Source organism: Mobula hypostoma, chromosome 9 (genome assembly GCF_963921235.1).
Source record: "Mobula hypostoma chromosome 9, sMobHyp1.1, whole genome shotgun sequence".
NCBI classification, from domain to species: domain Eukaryota; kingdom Metazoa; phylum Chordata; class Chondrichthyes; order Myliobatiformes; family Myliobatidae; genus Mobula; species Mobula hypostoma.
Window position 1 is genome coordinate 131,439,324 of NC_086105.1, and position 24,372 is coordinate 131,463,695.

At 36.8% G+C, this 24,372-nt stretch overlaps 1 protein-coding gene across 7 annotated transcripts in view; it reads left to right on the forward strand.

Annotated features, from left to right (window-relative positions):
* The window catches only part of LOC134352062 (ubinuclein-1-like), a 64,950-nt gene that overhangs the window by 28,228 nt on the left and 12,350 nt on the right, over window positions 1-24,372 (forward strand). For 4 of the 7 annotated variants that reach the window (XM_063059182.1, XM_063059187.1, XM_063059188.1 and 1 more), the window contains 12 exons: window positions 239-382; window positions 2,450-2,556; window positions 5,242-5,704; window positions 7,331-7,401; window positions 9,086-9,215; window positions 14,785-14,829; window positions 15,395-15,513; window positions 17,079-17,201; window positions 18,234-18,377; window positions 19,893-19,943; window positions 20,213-20,255; window positions 21,400-22,638. In XM_063059182.1, the coding sequence (XP_062915252.1) occupies window positions 239-382; window positions 2,450-2,556; window positions 5,242-5,704; window positions 7,331-7,401; window positions 9,086-9,215; window positions 14,785-14,829; window positions 15,395-15,513; window positions 17,079-17,201; window positions 18,234-18,377; window positions 19,893-19,943; window positions 20,213-20,255; window positions 21,400-22,638 (2,679 nt within the window). The remainder of the gene's footprint in view (window positions 1-238; window positions 383-2,449; window positions 2,557-5,241; window positions 5,705-7,330; window positions 7,402-9,085; window positions 9,216-14,784; window positions 14,830-15,394; window positions 15,514-17,078; window positions 17,202-18,233; window positions 18,378-19,892; window positions 19,944-20,212; window positions 20,256-21,399; window positions 22,639-24,372) is intronic. The other 3 variants (XM_063059183.1, XM_063059184.1, XM_063059185.1) reach the window with 3 other exon arrangements.

A 24,372-nucleotide genomic window follows, 5' to 3' on the forward strand; every position in this document is an offset into this window, starting at 1 on the left:
ATCAAAAGACAAAGTGCCACTTGTAATAAGTATGAACAACTTCTACATTGCCATCATGAATATACATAATTCATGTTTTTCTCCATCTTCTTCCTCAAACTCTTTGACAGTTTGAAACTTGTTTACCGATTTGAAATACTTTAATCAAAAAGAGAATTTTTAAAAAATGAGATGGAAAGTCTCTATATGAATTGAATAGCCTGGCCACCTAATGTCATCTCTCTTTGTGGTGCTTTAGTACGATGAACTTGTTCCAGCCTCCTTGACCACTAAGTTGGGTGGTTTTTACATTAATAGTGGAACTTTGCAGTTCCGTCAAGCATCTGAATCAGATGGGGATGATGACTTTATAAAGGACAAGAAAAAGACAAAATCTCCAAAGGTGAGCAAAAATCATTACTCAGTGTTACATTTTTCATAGTTAATTTGTTATATTAGTTGTTTGGATTTTATCTTAGAGTCAAGTTGATGTATGATTATCAAAACCTATAAATCTTTACACAGAAAGGTGTTTGGCTCATCGCAAGCTTGCTATTGTTTAGATAAAATGAATGGCTTTAAATAAACATCTTTTCACACCCTTTGTGAAAATTAGTAATTGAGAATACATAGGGAAGTGATTGTGACTGTTTTGGAAATAATATTTAAAAATCCCACTTACTTAAAATCTACCTCTTTATAATCTGAAAAACCTTTCTTGGTTTCTCTCTTTCCCTTTTCTACTTCAGTGCAAAATAATCTGAAGAATCTTTGATTCGGCCTATTATAAGACCAGGCAGCAGAATTTGGCCATCTGGCCCATCGAATCTGCTCCGCCATTCAATCATGGCTGACCTTTTTTTTTTCTCCTCCTCAAACCCAGTTCCCAGCCTTTGCCCCGTAATCTTTGATGCCATGTCCAATCAAGAACCTATCAATCTCTGCCTTAAATACACCCAATGACCTGGCCTCCACAGCTGCATGTGGCAACAAATTCCACAAATTCATCACCCTTTGGCTAAAGAAATTTTTCCACATCTGTTTTGAAAGGGCACCCCTCTACCCTGAGGCTGTGTCCGCTTGTCCTAGACTCTCCCACCATGGGAAACATCCTTTCCACATCTACTCCGTCTAGGCCTTTCAGCATTCAAAATGTTTCAGTGAGATCCCCTCTCATCCTTAAATTCCAGTGAGTACAGACCCAGAGCCATCAAACGTTCCTCATATGATAACCCTTTCATTCCTGAAATATCCTTGTGAACCTCCTCTTCTGTGCCAGCACATTTTCTCTAAGATGAGGGGCCCAAAATTGTTCACAGTACTCAAGGTAAGGCTTCACCAGTGCCTTAAAGCCTTGCATCACATCCTTGCTCTTGTATTCTAGACCTCTTGAAATGAATGCTAACATGGCATTTGCCTTTCTCACCACTGACTCAACCTGCAAGTTATCCTTCAGTGTTCTGCACACGAACTCCCAAGTCCCTCTGCATCTCAGATTCCTGGATTTTGTCCCCGTTTCAAAAATAGTCCGCACATTTGTTTCTACTGCCAAAATGCATGACCATGCATTTTCCAACATTGTATTCCGTTTGCCATTCTCTTGCCCATTCTCCTAATCTGTCTAAGTCCTTCTGCATCCTACCTGTTTCCTCAACACTACCTGCCTCTCCACGAGTCTTAGTATCGTCTGCAAACTTGGCAACAAAGCCATCTATTCCATCATCTAAATCATTTATATACAGCATAAAAAGAAACTGTCCCAACTTAGACCCCTATGGAACACCAATAGTCACCAACAGCCAACCAGAAAAGGATCCTTTTATTCCCACTCGCTGCCTCCTACCAATCAGCCAATGCTCTAACCATGTTAGCAACTTTCCTGTAATTGTCTTCAACTCCTAGCACAATGGTGATTAATCTTCTATATGCTTTTGTACTTTCAAAATCCTCTTAAAATTAATGTTCAGTTCGTATAAAATAGCATAAGTCATAATTTAAAATTGTATATTCATGCTTTTAAACTCTGAATTTTTAATTTTCCTGTTTAAACAAAATTAAATAACTAAAGAACAATGTTGGCATTGAGTTATGAACTATAAGCATCCATGCAAATCTTCTGAACAATCTTAGTTTTTTTGCCTATATTGTAATTTTAATTTTATATGCAACAAACAGCAAGCATTTCCTCTAGGACATGTTATCTTGAAAGATTAAACTTCTTGATTTGCCAAGAATATTTCCTCTGTAACCCCTTACCTTTGTTATACTGACTTTCTATCCAAGCTTTGAGACAATCTATCAGCTAAATATTTCAAGGACCAATTTGCCCAATGACTGGACAAGTCAATGGTGTAAGGGTTGAAGCTGCTAACACACCATATTAAAATGAATATATGTGGGTTTCAATCATTTATTGCATCTTGGTTCACCTGATATCTTCATTGTTTTCATACTCTTTGTTTTGTAAAAGAAACGGAAGTTAAAAGAAGGAAATGAAAAGATAAAGAAAAGGAAGAAGGATGATGGGCATGAAAAAGATAAGAAATCTCAAAAATCAAAAATTTCTAAACAGTCTGGGTAAGTTGTATAAAATTTTAAAAATATGCTTTACATAAGTGACATAGCATTAATAGTTGAAAAAGATTGTAATGTGGGCAGTTTACTTTGTAGATCCACATAAGAAATATTGTGCTCCTATGGTATTGCAGTCACTTGGTCATACTTTATTGTCATCTTCTCAAACTTGGGTACAAGGTGAACTAGATGAAGTAGAATTGTCTATAATGGTTCAACCTCTAAATATTTAAAAGAATGCTGAATATGCTGTGGCATTACATCTTCATTTTTAAAAAATTCTCTGGATACTAATTCTTGGTCACAAGCAATAGCTTGTTCTTTCCTTGAGGAGAAATGTGAATAAAGCAGGCAAGTTGAACTGGTACACTTTACTGCCACTTGTTAACCCTGTTATCCAAGTTTTACTAATTGGACTTTAGATACTGTGCAAGTGGAAAGTTTTTTTTTGTGATGGTCTTCAGAACTAAATTTAGTGAGAAGTCAAAAGCAGAATTAAGTAACAGTTATACAGACATGCTGAATGAGCCAAATTGAATGCTTCCTTAAGTTATAATTGTATTAGCATACTTTCAGAATGTAATATATTTCAGGGGAGGGGGCGGAACTTGGCTCTGATTTTTCAGGTGTAGATCCAAGATTGATTAATGTAATTTTCAGTATATAAGTGTAAAGCAGAACAAAGTGATTGTTACTCTGGATCCAATGCAGCCCAAAAAAAACAAGATAAAGAGCACAATAATAAAAACAACGCAACAAATATAAATACTTAAGATAGCTTGTATGCATTGTTTGTTTGTCCATAAGATGATGATAGGCACAGGAGTGTCTGCCTATAAGGTGACTGACAGGAAAAGAAAGTGTTGAGGACTGAGTGAGTGAGTGGTTGAAGGTGTTTACTGGCCTTACTGCTTGGGGAAAGTAACTGTTTTTGAATCTAGTGGTCCTGACATGGTTGCTACTTGGTCTCCTCCCAAATGGGAGTGGGACAAACAGTACATAGGTAGGGTGGACGGGATCCTTCATGATGATACTGGCCCTTTTCTGGCATCTTTCTGTATATTTGTTCTTGATGGCAGTAGGCTGGTGCCAGTGATGTGTTCGGCAGGTTTGACTACCCATTGCAGAGTTTCCTGTCTACCGCAGTGCGGTTTTCTTACCAATGCTGTGATGCAGCATGTTAGAATGCTCTCTACTGCACATCTGTTGAAGGACACGAACATAGATGTACACAGTTCTACTCTCTTCAGCCGCCTAAGAAAGTATCAGCATTGAGCTTTCCTGATTGTGTAGAATGTGTTCTGGGACCACGAGAGACTGTGTGAGATGTGCACTTCCAGAAGTGTGAAACTGCTCGCAGTTTCCACTACTGTGTCGCCAGTGTAAAGCAGGGTGTGAGTAGTGTGAGTTCTCCTGAAGTCAATAATACCACCGTAGCATAGCTGTGAGTGCGACACTATTGCAGCTCAAGGCATTAGAGTTCAGAGTTAAATCCTGATGTCTTCTGTAAGGTGTTTGTGCATCCTCATGCTGGAGGATTCCCCCCCCCCCCCCACAATATCCAAATCTGGATTTGCTGGTGACGCAGCTTGAATGGCCTAAAGGACTTGTTCTGCTCTGTATCTCTAAATGGAAATTTTTTTAAATGACCATTTCCTTTATTGTGCTGACATTGAGGAAGAGGTTATTTTCCTGGCACCAGGCCTCAAGCTCTAATACCTCCTCTCTGTAGGCCATCTCATCGTTGTTGGTGATGAGCCCCATCACTGTCATGTCATCAGCAAATTTATCAATGTGATTACTCGGGTGTTTGGCTGTGTAGTCACGTGAGCAGCATGTGCAGCAAAAGGCTCAGTGCATAGCCCTGGGGGGGGGGGCACTCATGTTGAGGATAATGGGGAGGGAGGAACAGTTGTGTAATGTGGAATCATGAAAAATTTCAAATCAAAATTAGTCTCTAAACAAATAGTATGGCCAACTGTTTCCCTTCTAAGTCTCTAGAAACATGTCTTGGCTGTTCTTGCAATTGGTATACATGCTGAGAATGTTGCTGCTTAACCTTAACCAATTTTTCCTCAGTGTATTTGGAAACTAACTTGGAGTGATAAGGTTGTTCCTCAGTCACTGAACATATTGATTTGTTCCAACTCTGCTTCAAGCTCAACTGACTAGTAGAGAATAAAGTTTGCTAATCTCTAATATTAATCTGCAAAACCTTGTATTTTTGTTAGGGGCTAAATTCTGTGCATCCATTAAACATCTTGTAGAATAAGAAGTAAGAAGCAAATTAAGAAAATTCATTTCGTCTTTGTAAGTGATTTGGATCAGGCCGCAGAGTTGAAAGGAACATGATCAACCTGCTTTTGTTGTCCATTGCAACAAGTGATGCTTTCAAAGGGGGGAAAATGACACACATTCTCTTCCTTGCAGAATTAGGATCCAAGTATCAAGTGACTTGATTCAAAGTTTGAGATTAAGTCTGAAAGTCTCACAGTTGTTTCATATGTTGTCTTTCATTTCATATCATGCAAAGTTTCAGGTAAAACTGACATTTTTTAATGAACCTTTTGAGTATTAGTTGATCTAAGAAGTCCTTTGAGCACATGGAAAACATGAGTTCAAACATTGCTGTTATTCTAGATGTTCTTTACTGTTATCCTTCAGTGATATTTGATGTTTTCTAATCAGCAGGATAATGCCACTGAATGTCAATAAAGAAGAAAAAAAGAAGAAAAAGTACATGGGGGCATTAGGTGTGAGAGAAATGTTAAAAAAATTTGAGAAGGAGAAAGAAGCCTTGAAGAAACGAGAGGATGTGAAGAACTTGCCAGTCTTACAGACAGCAGCTGTTGCTTCTCACAAAACTGACAGTAGCTCAGTAAATAACATTTCAGATCCTTTGCTTTCACTTATTGGATCTGCTAATGATGGTGATCTTCTGCATGTAGCCAGCACTGTGGATCTAGAAATAGATCTAGACCGTCTTCTGAGTGACTCACCCGCAGGCAGTCCCCTTAATGATTTTGATGATGGCAGTGATCCTCTTCCCACTCTGCAGCATTCAGCAATGGGGCAGATACCAAAGCAGGTCCCAACATTGCCTGAAGGACTTCCTTCACTACTAGAAAAATGCATCAAAGAACTAACACAGGTAAGACCTTTCAGAAATATTTAACCCATTGGAGTAAAGAAATCAATGTATATAAGATGCTCAAAGCAAATGTGTCCACGCATTTATCCTCAAAAGCTATAGGGATGTACACTGAGGATGCATGAAAGTCCACATAACATACAAATTGTTCTTATTAAGTTAGATTCATAGAGCACTACAGCAGAGAAACAGGCCTTCAGCACATCTAGTCTGTGCTAGGCATCTAGTCTATTAATCTGCGTAGTCCCATCAACCTGAATCCAGACCATAACTCGCCAAAATCCCTTCCCATCTTAAATATTGAAATCAAATCTTAATCCATCACTTCTGCTGGCAGTTCATTCCACACTCTCACCACCCTCTGAATGAAGAAGCTCCCCCTCATATTGTTCTTAAATACTTCACCTTTTACCTTTAGCCCATGACCTCTACTTCTAATCTCACCCAACCTTCAGGGGAAAAAAGCCTGATTGCATTTACTCTATCTGTACCCCTCATTGTATCATAATTTAGGTTGTATCTCACGCTAATGATGCTAAAAGATACTGGTAATTCTGCTGCTATGTTTTTGCCATCAGTGTAGAGCGTAAGTATTACTCATTCAAAACTTCCAGCCCCATACGGAATGGAAAAGTAAAAGAATTGCTTGCCTTGGTTATGGGAGCTAGATCATTATGGCGTGGATCAATTGCAATATATGATCTGAAAGTTGTATCATATTAGATACTATACTGCATTCTTCTTGAAGGTTAACCACCAGGTTTCACTCTTAGAAACCAAGATGATTAAGATGGTGTTTTTTTTTTAAAAATAGCTGTGTCCCATGTAAAGTTCTCTTTCCCTCCCAGTTGCCTTGTTGTACTGAATGTTAAAGTATGCACCTCTATATGGAAGCATCATACCAATTGAGCTGAGACTTTGACTGTTTTGGTTGTGAAAGGTAATGAGGGAGTGATGCTTTCGGGGTGTAGTTAAAGCCAATATCTGTATTATAAACTTCAAATTACAGGATGATTGTGGAGTTCTCCTCTCATTACTGTTCTAAAAGCATATGCAGGCATTATAAGTGAGATGTTCATTAACGTTGGTGTTATTCCATGTACAAGCAAACAATCAGTTGAAGTTGTATTTTTTGTCACCTGGAGCAACCAGGTAGGAAAATTAGTGTACCTACTCTTACCGTTAGCACCATCTGTACTAGTTGTTACATGTTCAAGTACATTGAGTATTTAGGCAGGTAAACTGAAGTGGGCAACATCAGAAATCCATTGTTTACCTCTTGATTCAAGCAGCAGGAGCAATTTGGTTTGCAGCTGGTATTTTCTGAATTTATTAAACAATACCATTGGAAGTTCAAATAATTGATTAAGAACATTGACCATTATAAATTAATTTTCAAAGGTGATCAGTATCTTCTAAGATTATTTCCAGCAGCCAAGTACCTAGGAGGCTATTGTTGACTTTTTTATTTTCCTTCTGTGTTATTTAGTTACTATCAAGTTTTGTTTATGATAAGCTGATGCTGAAGATTCTCAGAAACGTCTGGTGTTTAATCCAATTGAAATTCTCTTTGGAAGTGGCTGGAAGTTAGAGAGGGAAAGTGTTGATGCTATTTTTGTCTCGTAGGCTGCCAAAGCATCAGAAGGCGAGGGGAAGCAGAAATTCTTCACGCAGGATGTCAATAATATTCTACTAAAGTGAGTAGTAGAATAGAATAAATGATAATTGTGGCAAATAGTTTTCTTTTAAAATGCGTTGGTCTTTTCTCTTTTTAAAAAAAAAAATCAGTGAGCATTGACCTAATTAATTTAAAATGGAGATGACTTTATAAAAGATGCAGAAAATATGTTACCATTTTGGACCGTTCAGAAATGGGGAACATTTAAGATTTTCACCTGTACTCCTTATTGGATTGGTGAACATTCATTTTGGAATAGTTACTATGAATAGGACAGGTGTTTATAATATAAAACTGGATAAGTATATTGGGGGGGGGGAAGAAACAAAAGCTAATGCTGATAGCATTCAATTATTGAAGTGTGAGGAAATTTTGAGCTGAATGACGTATGTTGATGTTGTAATTTCTATTTAATTAAGTTTATTATAAAAAATGAAGCAAAAATAACTTGTTAAATAAGTAATGAATTTGAACAGAAAGGACAACTGGAAGTTGTCCGGGTTAAAAATATTGCTCAACGTGAGACTTGCCAGCTGCTAATTTCAGAACTAATTCTGAACTACAGAAAAAGAGAACACTTTTATTTCTACTAAGAAACAGCAAGTGTTTATTTTGATAAATCTATGAGATCTATTTGTCATTCCTGTTGCATGTCAAAGTATTTTTAAGGGCACCAATATCCGATCAGATATCTAGAGTTCTTGCTTTTTGATTAGTTCCACAAACCAAAACTCATATATTCCCACTACCAGGCTGTATTGTGCAGATACGTTTGAATATTTGAAGATTTATTATCAAAGTATGTATGCAGAATACAGCTCTGAGATTTGCCTTCCCCAGATGGCCATAAAATACAGTAAACCGTAGAAGTAGTTGAAAGAAAGACATCTATTCCCCCCTTCCTGCATGAAAAGAAAAAGAAACAAGAACTCACAAACCCCAGGTCACCCATACAGAGAAACAACAAGAACATCAAATCCCAAATCCCCCAGCCCACTAATTAGCAACAAGAAAGAATAGACAGGAACACAGAAAAAACATCGAACTGAAAGAGGCCAATATGAACTATAGTTAGTTTGTATTAAATTGAAAAATCCTCGTTTCTCTGTAAAATGGTATTAAATAATATACTGTAAATTAGAACAAAGTTATTCATTCAGAGAGCATACCAGAAATTTAGATGTACTGTAAATGTTTTTCATCTAATTTGTCTGCAGGAGAGTTCCCCAGGGTCAGCTATTCACTTTGCTTGAATTTTGATATGGATTGTCAGCATTCTCCAGGAGTTCTATTTTGTAGAACTTGCCTTCATGATTCAGTTGTTAAACTGCAATCCTTATGCACCCCAGAGACCCAGAGAACTGGTATCAATGAAATCTATTAATATATATTACCCAGTTTTACATACACTTGTACTATGATTAAAAGTAATTGCTGGGGTGGCAAAAGTGGTTTCTTGCCATTTAAGTGCTTGCTGGATAAAACAGATAGTTTCTATTCTAGAGACTATTGGCTACAGAGTTCTTAAACTCTCAGTACTATTTGAACTGCCATATTTAAAACAAAATTGTCTCATGATGGATATATGCAGTGTAATAGCTAAAATAGAAAATTTGGATGATTTCTTTTGTTTCAATTATAAGGTACTCCAAGAAAACTTGCTGTACACTGTGAATCTATTTATAATGTGTTTGTGCTTTCAGTATTGAGCTACAGTCCCGTGAATTGAATAGTCAGGCCCGCTCTGGGGTTTATGCACACCTGGCATCCTTCTTACCATGTAGTAAGGACACACTGGTCAAAAGGGCAAAGAAACTGCACATGAATGAGCAGGTAACTAACACAAGAGCTAGTCTTCTAGATATTAAATCCATTTGTGCAACTATAATTCTTGTCTTGAGGTTAGGAAAGCATTGTCTATAAAACTAAATAGTTGCTGCGTAATATTTTCTACCATCTGTAACAAGCCAATGGTGTATAATTACAACTGAGGACAGTATAATATTTTCCCTATATATAAGAATTTTCTATTACTAGATTGATTTATTGCCTATAAATTTCAAAGCATGGAATCTACCATCTATTATGGTCACAAAAATAAATATTTTTGTCACTAAGTTCAGTGTTGCTACATCCAAAACATCACTTAACTCCATCGTGGTCACTATTCATCTGCTTCTGAAATCCTCATTTATTATCTCTCAGCTTGACTACTTTAATTCGGCTGGCTGTTTCTATGTTGCATCAAGTCCAATGAGTGGTTCCCTTGATTTTAAAATTTTCTTGCCAGTTTTCAAGTTTTGCAGTCGCCGTGTCTGTACCTTCTCGCTCTGATCTCCTCACATCCTGCAAACCTCCCCATGTATCTGCATCCTCTAATTTTGATCTGTTGATGGACTTGAAGAGAATGGCTTCACAATTGGACTGTTTCTTCAGTTAGTGAGATCCTAAACTCTGGAATTCCCTTTCTAAAAGTAATTATACATTCATATCCCTTTCTTCCTTTTAAGAGTCGTATAAATAGGCTAATTTAGGTTGATGGTGCCTTGAGTTATTTTGCAACATTATATATTAGCACAGATCTACTTTTTGAAAAATCTAATTTGCATAGCGTTCATCAAAGCTTAGAAGGATTTATTTTTCATCCAATATGTTCCAGTTGCTTATGAATTAAGTGCATTTTTCACTGATGCCTAAGAGTGATCTTTGTGGTTGAAAAATGTGTTAATGCTCAGTGATTTTTGTTTTGATTAAAAGATTTGCTTCATTTTATGCTTAAGTTAAATCACCTGAAGTTTCACAGTTGGCCTATAGCCTCATCTTTACCCAGCTATCAGCTGCATGATCTCGCATATTTCTAATTTGTGTAAGACTTTTTGTATCAACACTGTTTTGACTGTTTATCATGTGCAGAAGCAACACATTTGTAATAATAATTATTGGATCCAATAAGTGCTCCTTAATATTCAAAATGACATTTTTTTTCCTTGCATGATTTTCTTGCAAACTTCCATTATAATTAGCAGAGCAATCAAAAAATTTGTTGTGCTTTATCCAGGAATACAAAGTCCTAATGTAGACTAACATCACTATGCTTGTATAGTTGCTATTGACCCTGAATGAATTATCAAAGTGAGGCAAGAACTCAGTGATCTTTCTTCAGCACAAGTCTTTCTTAAGGAACAATAGGATTCTTTAATTATTCTGACCTATAGCCTCAAGAACTGTTTAAAGATAGAACAAATTCATCATTTATCTCATTGCTGTTGGATGTTGTTTGCAGAGAGCTAATGGAATATTCATTTACATTACATGATGGAGTAAGTTACTAGCTGAATCTCCATGATATGGTGCTGTACAAGTACAATGAATATTATGACAAATGACTTCAATTCTGTAGTTTTATTACATGTACTTCAGATCATAATTTGCAGTAGAAAATATTGTTGGAGAAATTCAAAGTACTGTTTCAAATACTGTAGGCTTAATAGTTGCATGATTGAAGCAAAAGCTCCCGTCATATTCAATACTTGATATCGAAACTATACTACCCTTCTGCAGTTTAGGATACCGTTGATGGTAGAGCTCAAGACAACATGTTAATATGTTCTTGGCCTGGGATTATTCCCATTGTATTCCCATGATATTACATGTCCTTTAATCTATAAATTGAGATGGCTTCAGAAATATTATCAGTCTGCTGATAACCACTAATATCTTCAAGTGGTTAAATTCCAGACCATCATTGCACACAACTGGGGCTTGCTTGCTTTCTATCAACCAAAAGTGGTAATTCAGTTAAGTAAAACGTGCTTCTGCAAGGTAGAGAATCCATGGGAAACTTTCAGTTGTTCAACTGGCTGACGGAAAGACATTGTAAGCCTGAGTCACAATCGGAGTTTGTTGATGTTAATGTTCAGTAATTAAATGTGTTTGAATATTCATGAAGATGATTGTGTTCTATATTGGAGGGCCTGGCATGAGAATTTTTAGTAGGAACTTTAGCTGGATTCTAAGAAAATAGTGGCCTGGAGTTATAGTTGTAGAGCACTGGACATATTTTGTATATCGAACAGTCGTTTTGAAATGCACTACAGTATTGGTATTCTGCGAATCTCTCAGATTTTAACTTTTAATTCACTGCTCATTCAATCATGAGTAGGGTAGCTGGTAAGATTGACTGGGTGGATTTTTTTTGGGCCAGCACAAACAATGTACAGAATTTCCTTTTCTGGTGTATAATTGTAGTAACTGCTGATAGTATTGCCATTAGATGGGTGGTTAACAAGGGTAGTAAAACCTTTTATCTGTCTCTCAGCAAATTCTGTAGTTTGCATTGCCCTGCTTCTAAATCTGTTCTGAAATCCCAAGTGATGATAGATAATTAATTCAATTTTCTGTGCTTCAACTGGTACCAAAGGCTTCTACAAGAAACTTCGCATTGTGCCATGTTGGATGTTAATATCCCATATCAAGCTGCACAATTTCATAATTTTGTCTGTTCTTTGTCATGTTCCCTTAGAACAACCCCTCTCCAGGCTGTTTCCTAGCACACCATTGTGTTGGGTGGACTTTCACAAAAGAGCTTGTTTTCATGCTGTATAACTCTATGACTCTATAGAAACATAGAAACATAGACCTTTTCCATCACTTTTTTTATGGTTTGGGTGTTGATTTTGTAGTTGTAGTCTGATACAACCGTTGATTTGAAATTCTCAGCTGGAATAATGCTAGTTTTGGAAAAATTTTAATTAATTAATCCATTAAGGTTTATGATTTAGTGAATGATAAAATTATGAATTACTATTAATTTTGTCCCAGTTATCTATGATCGACAATGTTCTGTTTGTATTATGACATCTGGGTGGTGCTGGCATTTATTGTCCCTTGAAAAGATGGTGGTTAGCCACTTGCAGTAGCTGGTTATGTTGTTAGTATCAGAAAGTACCATTGCATTAAAAGATCTGCCATAATCCTATTAAATGGTGGAGCAGGTACTCAGCTGAATGGCAGACTCCTGGTTGTATTTCATTTCTACTTAAATTGTGCAGAAGTGCAAAGCAGTCAATATAACTAAAGACCCATGCACCCTGGGCATGCTCTTTTCTCTCATTCTCATCATCAGAAGATACAAAACCCTGAAAATATGTACCGCTGAGGTCAGTGAGAGCTTCTATCTTGTTATGGGCTTGGATCTTGTTGCCTACCTGCACTGCACTTTTTCTGTAACTGTCACACCTTATTTTGCAATCTGTTATTATTTTCTCTTGTGCCACCTCCATGCACTATTATATTGAAATGATCAACATGAACAGTATGCAAGACAACTTTTTCATTGCACCTTGATACAGTGGAAATAATAAACCGATCTACCAATCTTTTTTTCTATCAGGAAGGCAAAGGCTTTTACGTGTAAGAATTGGGATGACATATTGATTAGGTTGCATTTGGAATATCATGTACAGTTCTGGTCACCACACTACAGAAAGGATGTGGTAGCATTGAAAAGAGTTCAGAAGATAGTGAATAATATATTGTCTGGCATGGGGGGGAAGCTACTATTAGGAAAGGCTTCGCTGTCATATTATCCTTATCATTAAAAACTTGTGATTTCAAACTTCATAGAAACATAGAAACATAGAAAATAGGTGCAGGAGTAGGCCATTCGGCCCTTCGAGCCTGCACCGCCATTTATTATGATCATGGCTGATCATCCAACTCAGAACCCAGCCTTCCCTCCATACCCCGTGACCCCTGTAGCCACAAGGGCCATATCTAACTTCCTTTTAAACATAGCTAATGAACTGGCCTCAACAGTTTGCTGTGGCAGAGAATTCCACAGATTCACCACTCTCTGTGTGAAGAAGTTTTTCCTAACCTCGGTCCTAAAAGGCTTCCCCTCTATCCTCAAACTGTGACCCCTCGTTCTAGACCTCCCCAACATCGGGAACAATCTTCCCGCATCTAGCCTGTCCAATCCCTTTAGGATCTTATACGTTTCAATCAGATCCCCCCTCAATCTTCTAAATTCCAACAAATATACCACATCCACTGGTTCTCCCCTATCCACTCTACTAGTTACATCCTCAAAAAATTCTATGAGATTCGTCAGACATGATTTTCCTTTCACAAATCCATGCTGACTTTGTCCGATCATTTCACCGCTTTCCAAATGTGCTGTTATCACATCCTTGATAACTGACTCCAGCAGTTTCCCCACCACCGACGTTAGGCTAACCGGCCTATAATTCCCCGGTTTCTCTCTCCCTCCTTTTTTAAAAAGTGGGGTTACATTAGCCACCCTCCAATCCTCAGGAACTAGTCCAGAATCTAACGAGTTTTGAAAAATTATCACTAATGCATCCACTATTTCTTGGGCCACTTCCTTAAGCACTCTGGGATGCAGACCATCTGGCCCTGGGGATTTATCTGCCTTCATGTGAGGCTCTGAGCAGCTAAACAGTGTTGCCACTCCTAAGGTGGTCTAGGTTAATGGATGAACTTACCTTGGGAGATTGGTTAAACATGCTATGCAAAATTTACCCCTCAACCAACATCAAAAATCAATCACTTGATTATCTTTTTCTGGAACCCTTCAGTTCGTACAGTTGCAGCCATTGGGCTATTATGCTTTTACTATACTGCAAATGTTGAGGAATCTTGCTTACAAAAAACATCTAAAAGGGCAGAATATATATTTTCGTAGTAACTTTTGCATTCTGAAGAGGTCCTATTGTGCTTCATTTGCCAGTGAATTATTTTTGAAGTGTGTTCACTTGTTATGTAGGGAATCACTCACACACAGGGAGACTGCACCAACAGCAATGAGATAAATGATCAGGTTATTTACTTTCTTTAGCGTGGTATAGGTTATGAGAGAAAATCTGGATCGGGCTCAGACTGAGATCTTACATTTTATGCAAGGCTCCAGGGTGTCTTGTTTAAATGTGTGTTTCTGAAGGGGAATAAGGGAAGTCTAGTGTAACTTTCCCTCACCTGTTTTGAAGCCTTTTCTAATAATTCACATTTTGTCTTGTAGGAAAAAATGTAGTTACAAAATTTAAATTAAGAAATGGAATGTGAGGCTTTGGTGATTTAATGTCTTGAAATGCTGTTTAATTGGGTTAAGCAATGAAGAGAAGTAAACTCTTCGATTTGTGAAATGAGATCTGCCAGCATAAAACCATAGCAAATACAGTAGACATGTAATTGGCTGCTCCTGATGTAGGGTCTGGTTCTGTATATATAAGTAGCATATATCTTGCTTTTGTACTTTTTTCCCAAAATTGTGTTTCAGGTGAGATGGGTGTAGTGGGGAACAAATGCTGTGCTCCCCTAATTCTGTTGTGGGAGCTCTGTTAAGCAACTAATTATTTTCTGTCCTCTTAAAACAAAATTACAGACTGGGGCGAAATGGCTGATAAAGACAGGTCAATGCTTAATGCAGGTGAGCATTTATATAGGTTTTACTGTCTGTAGAAATATCACATGTATTTTAAGGACTCTAAAAAGAATTCAATATTTTTTGCTTAATACGATCTTCAAATGCATATCCAGTAAATAAGTTGCAATGGAATAATGTCTAGTTATGCATTTCTAAATAATACTTGAATCTTCATTCAATATTCCATTTGGAACCATTCAAATGCCATGTGTGAAATGTGCATTATTAATTTCAGCATTTTAGAAATTCCATATTGTACTGGAACATTTTCTTCTAACAAATTTGAAGTGTTGGAGCTCCCTACAGTGGCAGAAGATCAGTTCTACACCATTGCATTTAATTACAACAACTTGATATGAAGTTTGTAGTGCAACTGCATTTTCTAATATATGAAGTCTTTTGTGCTGTATAACTTACACAGAATAAATGGTATAAACTTTCTGATGGAAATGGGATGCAGGGGTCAGTGACTAAGATTACTCCATTGTATACTCATTCATTATCATCAGGAATCTAATCTGAATAAGATTAAAGAAGATGAATTGTGCTTATTTATGTTTTGTCACAGGATGGTCGGCTGAAGGAACCAATACAGAAACTAAAAGAAGCCATTGGAAGAGCAATGCCTCATCAGATGTCGAAGTACCAAGATGACTGCCAGGCTCATAGTCAAGCTAAAATTGCCAAGTATGTTCCACGTAACAGTAAGGTGTACTGCAGTTCTTGATTGGATAGGGTTGGGCATCCAGTCTCTGAAGCTTCCTCTGGTATCTAATTACATTGTAGCTGATTGTTATCTTACCTTTACTAGCTGACTGGGTCTGTATTTCTTAAAACTCTTGCCCTTCATTTTCGTTTTTAAACTGGTACACCATCTTTTTTTTTTGGACACTGTTGTTTCAGGCTTTCATTTGAAGGTGTATTTCCTGCCATTCCCCCACCCCCACCAAATAGCACATCTTCAATTTTCAAGAACAGCTTGTACCCCTTCCACTGTTCCCAGCACTTTATGCTGGCTTCTTCCTCCTTCCTGATGAAGTGTCTCGGCCTGAAGCATTGATTGTTTGTTTATTTCCTTAGACGCTGCCTGACCCGGTAAATCCCTCCAGCATTTTGTGTGTGCTGCTCTTCAATTCTCAAGTTGTTCCTTTTTTGTGGAGGAAGTCTGTTTGTTTCTAGCTACACTGTTCAAATACTTTGATAATCATACACATCCCTTCCTCTTCTATACTGAAGGAGATACAACGTGTAACCTGTCTACATGACATGGTTATTTTAATCTATATACCATTCTCAAGAATTAGTGCTGTCACCACTCCTGTTGTGCCCAGAACTAAATGATGAATCTAAGTAGGGTAGAATCAGAGCATTTAAGTAGTTAATGTAATTTCCATGTTTTTGCATTCCAGTTGTCTTAGCATAAGAGGCCACAGTTCATTAACATTTTCTGTTATTCTGTTGGATTTGTCTTCTATATTTTAGTTATTATATGTTAGTGATGCTATCTTTTATGGAACTAAAATAGCATTTTATTTAAACTTGTTTTTTCTTGTCCTACCTCCCTTTTGCATCCTTGCACCATACACCCAAATTCTTCATTATGCAAGTTATCATTGTGTTTATAAGAGATACCATGTCCTAGGAAATATAGCTGTATTTGTGTTTGTATAACTGGTTTGGAGTCCTACTAAGAGTAAGCATTCAAACCCACTTCCATTAACATAATGGTATTTCTGATGAGTTTTCAGTATCAATTGGAAGTTAAATTATGCAGTAAACTATATATATATATATATATATATATATATATATATAAATATGTAGCAATAATAAGGTTGTGCAACAAGGCTTTTGCATTTGTTCACATTGGAAATCTGCCTTTATGAAGGCAACAACACATTATATCAATGACAGATTAGTGCAGATCATGGCAATCTGAACTAAAATAAATGCTAGAAATACTTGACGGATTAAGCAGTATCTTTTTACGAAAAAGGTCCACAGACAGATCATCAGCTATCAGCTCACGAGAATAGTATATAGATGGAACATTGTTTCTCCGTCTTGAATTATTAACATGAAATATTGTTACTATTCAAGCTGCTTACTTAAATCGTATAAGGAATATTTGTAGTATCAAATTGTGATATGCATTTTGTTAGCCAATTGTTTGGTTCCAGCAATTGTGACAGATTATAATTGATCAACTGATGAATTTTAAGTGAATATCAATTTTCTGGTCTAAAACACAGGATGATGGGAGAAGATAAGGAACCGAAGGAGAAAATGTTCTCTGATGATGATGAAGATGATGATAAGATGGGAAGAAGAATTGTTGGACCTCGTAAAAAGTTCCACTGGAATGATGAAATAAGGTTTGATATGTTGATTCATGTCTATCAGACCACGTAAAACATCTGTGTTGACAGAATGCCTTTTAAGTTTAGACATTTGCATATAGTGGTGCTTCAGATTTGTATTTAACTGATTAACAAAATTTATGCCAAATTATTCAAATCAGTATGCTATGTTAACTGATTGTAGCTAGCATGTACAGGGAAGGGGTAAATAGAATGGAAGGGATTGTTGTTATTAAGATGAAAAAGAGAGATCTGCCAGTGAGGATTGGTTATTCGTATATGGTGCACAGATTAAATCAATTTTTCAGTGGCAGAATTAATGATTTTGTTCATCAATGCTAGATTATAAGCTATTGTGAAAATATACAGGAATATGAGATATTATTCAGTCATGTGTGAAGCAATATGTATTGGGGAAAAACGAATTGTTTGAAGAGAAAGTCTCAATAGAGATGAGATGATGGATTAATTTAGAATGTTATAGTAATAGTCATTTTAGGAATTAACAGTAGAGTGTGCAACTTTAAAAAATGTTGATATGTTCATAAAAAATGTTCATCAGATGGATGAAAGAAAAATGTAGGGCTACTTTGAAGGAAAGAGATTGATCTTGGACAAGATTGAAAGATTGGTACTTCATTTTATTAACAGTATTGGACAGCCAGATGTGGCAGTGTATCAGGAATAAAAATAAGTTAAATGAAATTAGTAACCTTTGTGCTGTAAACTTCTGTTTCCTTTTACTTTCACTTTCCATATCATGCTTAATAAAAGGAAATAGAAGTAATTGATGTAAATTTTTTGTTTTTAATTTGTTATTTGCGGCCTTTAAGTTCATTAATAAACTAGCTATGTTTGCTATGCTACAGAGAGAAAAGTAACAATTCTCCTTCTGGATCAGGATTTACGTGTTCATCTTTTGTTCAGGATTTTTAATCCAAACATTAGAATGTCGTGTTTTCACATGATGCCCTGTTTTTCCTGGAATATTAATGTATTAAAGCATTACCTTACTGTTGGTTAATACTTTATTATGTTGTGGTGCAGAGATTTGTTGTGCAGTGTGGTGAGGACAAAGATGGCTTACTATGAGCAGGAGAGAAACAAGTCCCAGGCTGCAGAGGACTACCTGAAATCTTTTCTTGATTCTGAGGTCAAACCACTCTGGCCTAAAGGATGGATGCAGTCAAGGTACATAGCAAAGGAGTATAAGAAATATAATATTGCATATGTTTTAACAAAGCTACCCTACAGACTGAGTAATAGTACTGTAAGGGGACTTGCAGTTCAGCATGACTCAGGGATAGTTTTGTGTCTACTTTGCCACCTATTTAAAGTTTATGCCATCTAAACTAGAATCCTGAACTTGCAGTAAAATCATTATCATTCATCATTAATTGGTGAAAATCACAATTATTACAGGTGCTTTATTTCAGAAATATTAAATTTGTTGTCATATTTTCAGTGTTCCCCCACAAGTGATGCTCTTTGCATACCTCGTCATTACTCCATGGTACAGTAGCAATTAACGCAATACTATTACAGCTCAGGGCATCGAAGTTCGGAGTTCAGTCCAGCATCCTCTGTAAGGAGTATGTCGTCCTCCCCCTTGGAATGCATTGGTTTCCTCTGGGTGTTCAGTTTTCCTCCCACAGTCCAAAGTCTTATTCGGTTAGGGGTTTAATTGGTCATTGTAAATTGTGATTAGGGTAGGGTTACATCGGTGGATTGCTGGGCAGCACAGCTCGAAGGGCCAAAAAGGCCAGTTCTGCGCTGTAGCTCTAAAGTTAAGAGAAATGCTAACCTGTAATTTTAAGCTATCCACAGATGTCTTGCTGGAATGTATCTTGGTAACAAATTCTAAATGGCATACTCAGCATAGGTACTGCCTAGCATACTACCTGATCCATTTTTTGTTTTGTATTTATTTTCAAAAAAATAAAACTTCAAAATAAAAAGTATTTTAAAACAAAGATATTAAATGTTTGCTTACAAAATTTCAGTTTTGTCTTGTAAAATCAATCCTAGTATTTGAATTTTTAATAATTTTGCTTTGTTTTGTGATGTGCTGTGAGAAATTTTTGTTTAGTGAGGCATTCTCATGACATCACTGCTGTTGAACCCCAGGGTTTCCTTTTTACTGATGCCCAATACCAACAGTCCTTGGATCTAACTCATATGGGTCATTAAATCTTGGTGAGTTTTCTTTGTGGTCAATACTGACCATAAATTATGGGAGTCACCGTCACTTAAATTCATAAATTGTTTCCTTCAATGCATTTTTCGTTACTAGATTTCCTTGCCCCTCAGTAATTCTAGATTTCTGATTATGATGTGGTTGCAACAAACAAGAAATTATTTAGTGGTATTAAGAACTGTTTTTCTGTAGTTTTAAGGCAGAGCTTGCTCTGGACTGCCAGAGAAATCCAGTTACATTGCTCAACATCTCAGTACCATGACAGGTGGGTCTGGGTATCTTCTGGCCCTCAAGTTAAGCCTTAAGGATCCATAAATATATGACATTATAGTTGAGCTGCAGGTCCCATTCAGAAACGTTGCTCATTGTCTGGTAATTTAGAGGCAGTATAGATTTTATTTTTGACTGTGTTCATTGAGGATAAAACAAAATAGAACCTATCTGGGAAATAATAATTTAGCTGGTGAGAAGGAAAGGCAAATTAAATTTTGAATATTTTTCATCAACAGAACATTGTTCAAAGAAAGTAGGAAAGTACACGCACATGTCACTGCAGTACCGTAAGTATATGTATTTTCACTATTCCTTTGTACTTACTGTGCTACTGAAAGTACTCGCCCCATGTGTTTTTGCAGTCCTATCTTTCTTAGAAGTATCCAAAGCAGATCTGCTATCTACTAGTGTGTTCATACATATTTTACATGGATTTTTGTCTATTAACTTCATGTGGTATTACTGTTTATTTTTATTGTGGGTTATATAGTGCTTTGAAATAATGAGATACAATGAACTACAACTGCGTACTAAAATTGGTTATATTTTATTTCAGTACCAAGAAGAAGGTCATTACTCCCCCAAAGTCTAAAGTGAAGGTAAATGCTATTAGTCATATTGAAGAAATATGGACTTCAAAATATTGTATTGGAATGCACATTCTCTGACATATGAGTCTTGTATTCAAAATGACACTTGTTCTTTTAACATTAAGATTAAAAGTTATCTTAAAAATCAAATTAAAAATGGGACAATGGGGGGGGGAATACTTAAGCTTTTACTAACAAAATTAGTTAATTCTAGGTCAGTTCTGTACTTCTGCCTGAATAGTATTCAAAGGCACTCTCTTCACCACCCTTTGAGGTAGAGGGTTCCAATGACTCATGATCGTGAAAGGGGGAAAAAAAAACATCATCTCTTATCTGTATTAAATAGACTACACTCACAGTTATAAATATTGGCCCTAGTTCTAGATTCTCTCCCAAGAGGAATTATCTTTTTTATATCCAGTCTCTCTAGACCCCAATGATCTTGCATGTTTCAGTCGTCCCTTCTCACTCTTCTAAAACTCCAGTAGAAATTCTTCATGCAATGAAATGTCCAGTAAAGAAATATTAATTTTTAACAAATTTCGCGACACATGCCGGTCATAATAAACCTGATTCTGATTTAACTGTCAGAACGATTTACAGAATTTTGGACTCTATATGATATATATGGGGTGATTGATAAGTTCGTGACCTGCGGTAGAAGGAGTCAATTTTAGAAAACCTAACACATTTATTTTACAACATAGTCCCCTCCTACATGTACACACTTAGTCTGGCGGTCGTGGAGCATACGGATCCCTTCTTTGTAGAAGTGGTCCACAGCAGGGGTGATTGATAAGTTCGTGGCCTAAGGTAAGAGGAGATGAGTTATACCGCTCTTGTTACATGCACGTGCAGTTCAACTCTGAGTGATTATGCAGAAAGTTTGAAGTTAATAACTCATCTCCTTCTACCTTAGGCCACAAACTTATCAATCACCCCTGCCGTGGACCACATTCTGGAGGTCCAAGACGCCGACTTCTACAAAGAAGTCCATAACCCCCGGACTAAGTGTGCAAATGTAGGAAAAATAAATGTGCTAGGTGTTCTAAAATTGACTCCTTCTACCTTAGACCACGAACTTGTCAATCACCCCTCGTACATGCGTCTTAAAAAGATTCAAACGTTAATGCATTTTCTTATTTGTTTGCAGGACCATATTTTTAAGACGGAGCGAAAATTACATCAGTCAGTTATCCCGGTTCACAGTGGTAATGCTGCCTTTGTGCAGGGACCTTGCACTTCACCTTTGACTCCAGTAAATGTGTCTGTTTGCTCCAGTGCTGCTCAGAGTTCCAGTAATACAACTCCTCAGTCCTTCAGTTTGGACGATTCGCTTGAGGAGGATCTATCCAATAACCAGCCTTCTCTAGAAGATGTATCTGAAGCATTGGCTGCTCTTAATGATGCTGTAAGAAGTACCAAAAACTTCAGTTCTTTGACATCAAATTCATTAAGTGACAAGTTAACAGCGGGGGTGTCACTAGAAGAGAAGAAACATGCACAGAAGGTTCCAATTTCCTTATCTGATCCACCAACTGCTACTCAGTCGCATTCATCTCTCAGTCTTTTAGCTGAACAGGCATTAGCTTTGGGACAATTGTCTCAGGAAAGGACTTCAGAGAGTGCTACTAGTCTTATCACTGCCTTTAAAAACCATTCTGCGGCAAACAGCAAAGTTTTCTCGGAGACACTTCAAAACAAGCCGAAGCATCATGGTGTTCAACGTCTGCAGCCCCAAGTTCAAAGTCAGGTGTCGGCACAGGCTGCTAAGCAGTATAATCAGACCACGTCACATCAGAAAAGCTACATGTCATCACCATCTTTTAGCACAAGCAAACTGCAGAGCAGTTCTCAGACTAAAACTACCAGTCAGTTGCAACAACGGCCATTAATTCAGCATCTAAAATCTTCAACAAAGACTCAGAATTTCCATTCTGTCTCTTCATCTTTAGCAAGTAACATACAGTCATCACCCAGCCCTCAACGAACTTTTGGCACTTCAATTACATCTGTCAGTTGTACAGCAAAGCATACCAATGCACAGAGCTCTGTAAATCAGCCCTTCAAGTCGCCAATGACTGTGGTCTCCGCAACTAAACATTCTTCCCCTTCCAGTAACCCCATTCAGAACATAAACAGTGTTCAAAGTTCTATATCCAATAATAGTCATCTAAATAGACAATCTCCATCTCCGGGACAGGCATTAAATCGGCACTCGCCTACTATAAATGTAAAGAAGTCCTCTGTTTCTCAGAAACTGACTCTGGTGGCTCCTCCAGGTGGTAGTAATGGAGACTCAAGTAGTGGGACACAGGGTGTAGCTAAACTGCTAACTACTTCCCTTAAACCTGCAGTTGTTAATAATTCTACAGCTACAGGAGCAATGATGGTGAGTGTAAATAGGAATGCATCTTATTTTTAAAAGATACAGTATAATAACATGGAAAAGAGGTTATAATTTAGCATGCTGATTCTCCTATTATTGGCACCCCTGGAATCCTTTATCATTAAAGGTTTTGTATGTTTAGTTATTTACCAATATGTTAAAGTTGCATGTTACATCACTAATAATACTATTCAAAACAAATAATTGCTCAGCAAGTTACATGTGCTCATCAATCTCAAATTAGGTTATTTTGTGCACAAAACATCCTGAAATTGTCAGATTTAATTTTTTTTTAAGTATGTGCTCAATAATCAGAGAAAATGGAATATCTGTTCAGTATTTTCATTTTTACTCAGCCTTATTCGATATTCTTTTTGTTTGGATCTTTACCTACCCTGCAAGGATCCACCAATTGTGTTGGTGGAGAACTATATTAATGGTTTTTGCTAAGAACAATTATGAACATGAGACCATGATCGCCTACATCATATGACACAGCACATGATAATGATGATACTAATGGATGGACAAAACTAGCCTGTGCATCTAAGGAAGTTTAGTTATCATACTTGTCTTATTTTGTGTTATTGAGCTAATGTTTCCAGTTTAATGTAGATTAAAATAAGTAACCTAATCTAAAATAGTTCTCATTACATGTAAGCCTTAATAAATTTGACTTTCAATTCATATTTAACTCAGTGCAATGATAAACATTCCTGTTTTTTTTGTGTGGCATGAACTTTGGGTGTAACAGTTCACCTTTGTTCACTTTAAAATGTTTGGTTTCTTTTGCTTTGTTTACAAGGAAAGATTGATTTTGACTTTTAAGTTACTTTGAATAATATTATCGAATATACCTGCAAAGATAAAGAACTTGTCGCTTAATAACAAAGACCTCACTAGAAAATCTTTAATGCATGTGTTCCAGTTAATTGGGACATCTTATTTTCCAGTACATTTTGACCCAATTAAGTGGATGCCCCAATTAGCCAGTTTTATGGAAATACTTAAAAAGGTATTTTTTAAAAAAAAGATAAACTGAGTAACAATTTATGTATTTAAATAAAATACAGCACAAATTAGAACACTACCAATACTACTACAATACTGTTAAACTATGTATTGTTGTTGTTCAGTCGTTAAGTCAAGTCCATAGGGTCCATAGGGTTTCCATGACAAAGACACGGAAGTAGATTGCCAGGCCTTTCTTCCTGCACGGATATTGCTGCTGTCCAGGTTGGTACTGAGCTGGGTTTGAACTCAGGACCATCTGCCTTGAAGTCCAGTGCTGATGCCACTACACCACCAGCCTGCCCAAACTGTGTATTACTTCCCAACAATTATTGATGGAGGAATTCATCCAGTAGCTCCCTGGTTCTTTTGACTGACTGTAAATGAACAAAATCAGGGCAGACACCTAGCGCAGATAATGGTTTGCCTTCATACAATGCTTTTGATAATTGCATCTTCCAAAGCTTCAGTTTCATTGTAACATTCAAAGTGATTGTTGATACTTTTAAATTCTTTATAGTTCCTAACCTGAAGTCGTGAAATTGTTACATTTTCACTCCTGGCTATTCCTGGCATCTTCAAGCCTGAATGCTTGAAACTGCTATGAGTAAAACAGTTATGAAATGTCTTGATGCTTATTTCTTGCCAACTATCATTATCAAAAATCACTGCTTTTTGAACACAAAGCACTATTTTAAAAACTGTTCACCCTAAGCATAGTTTTGC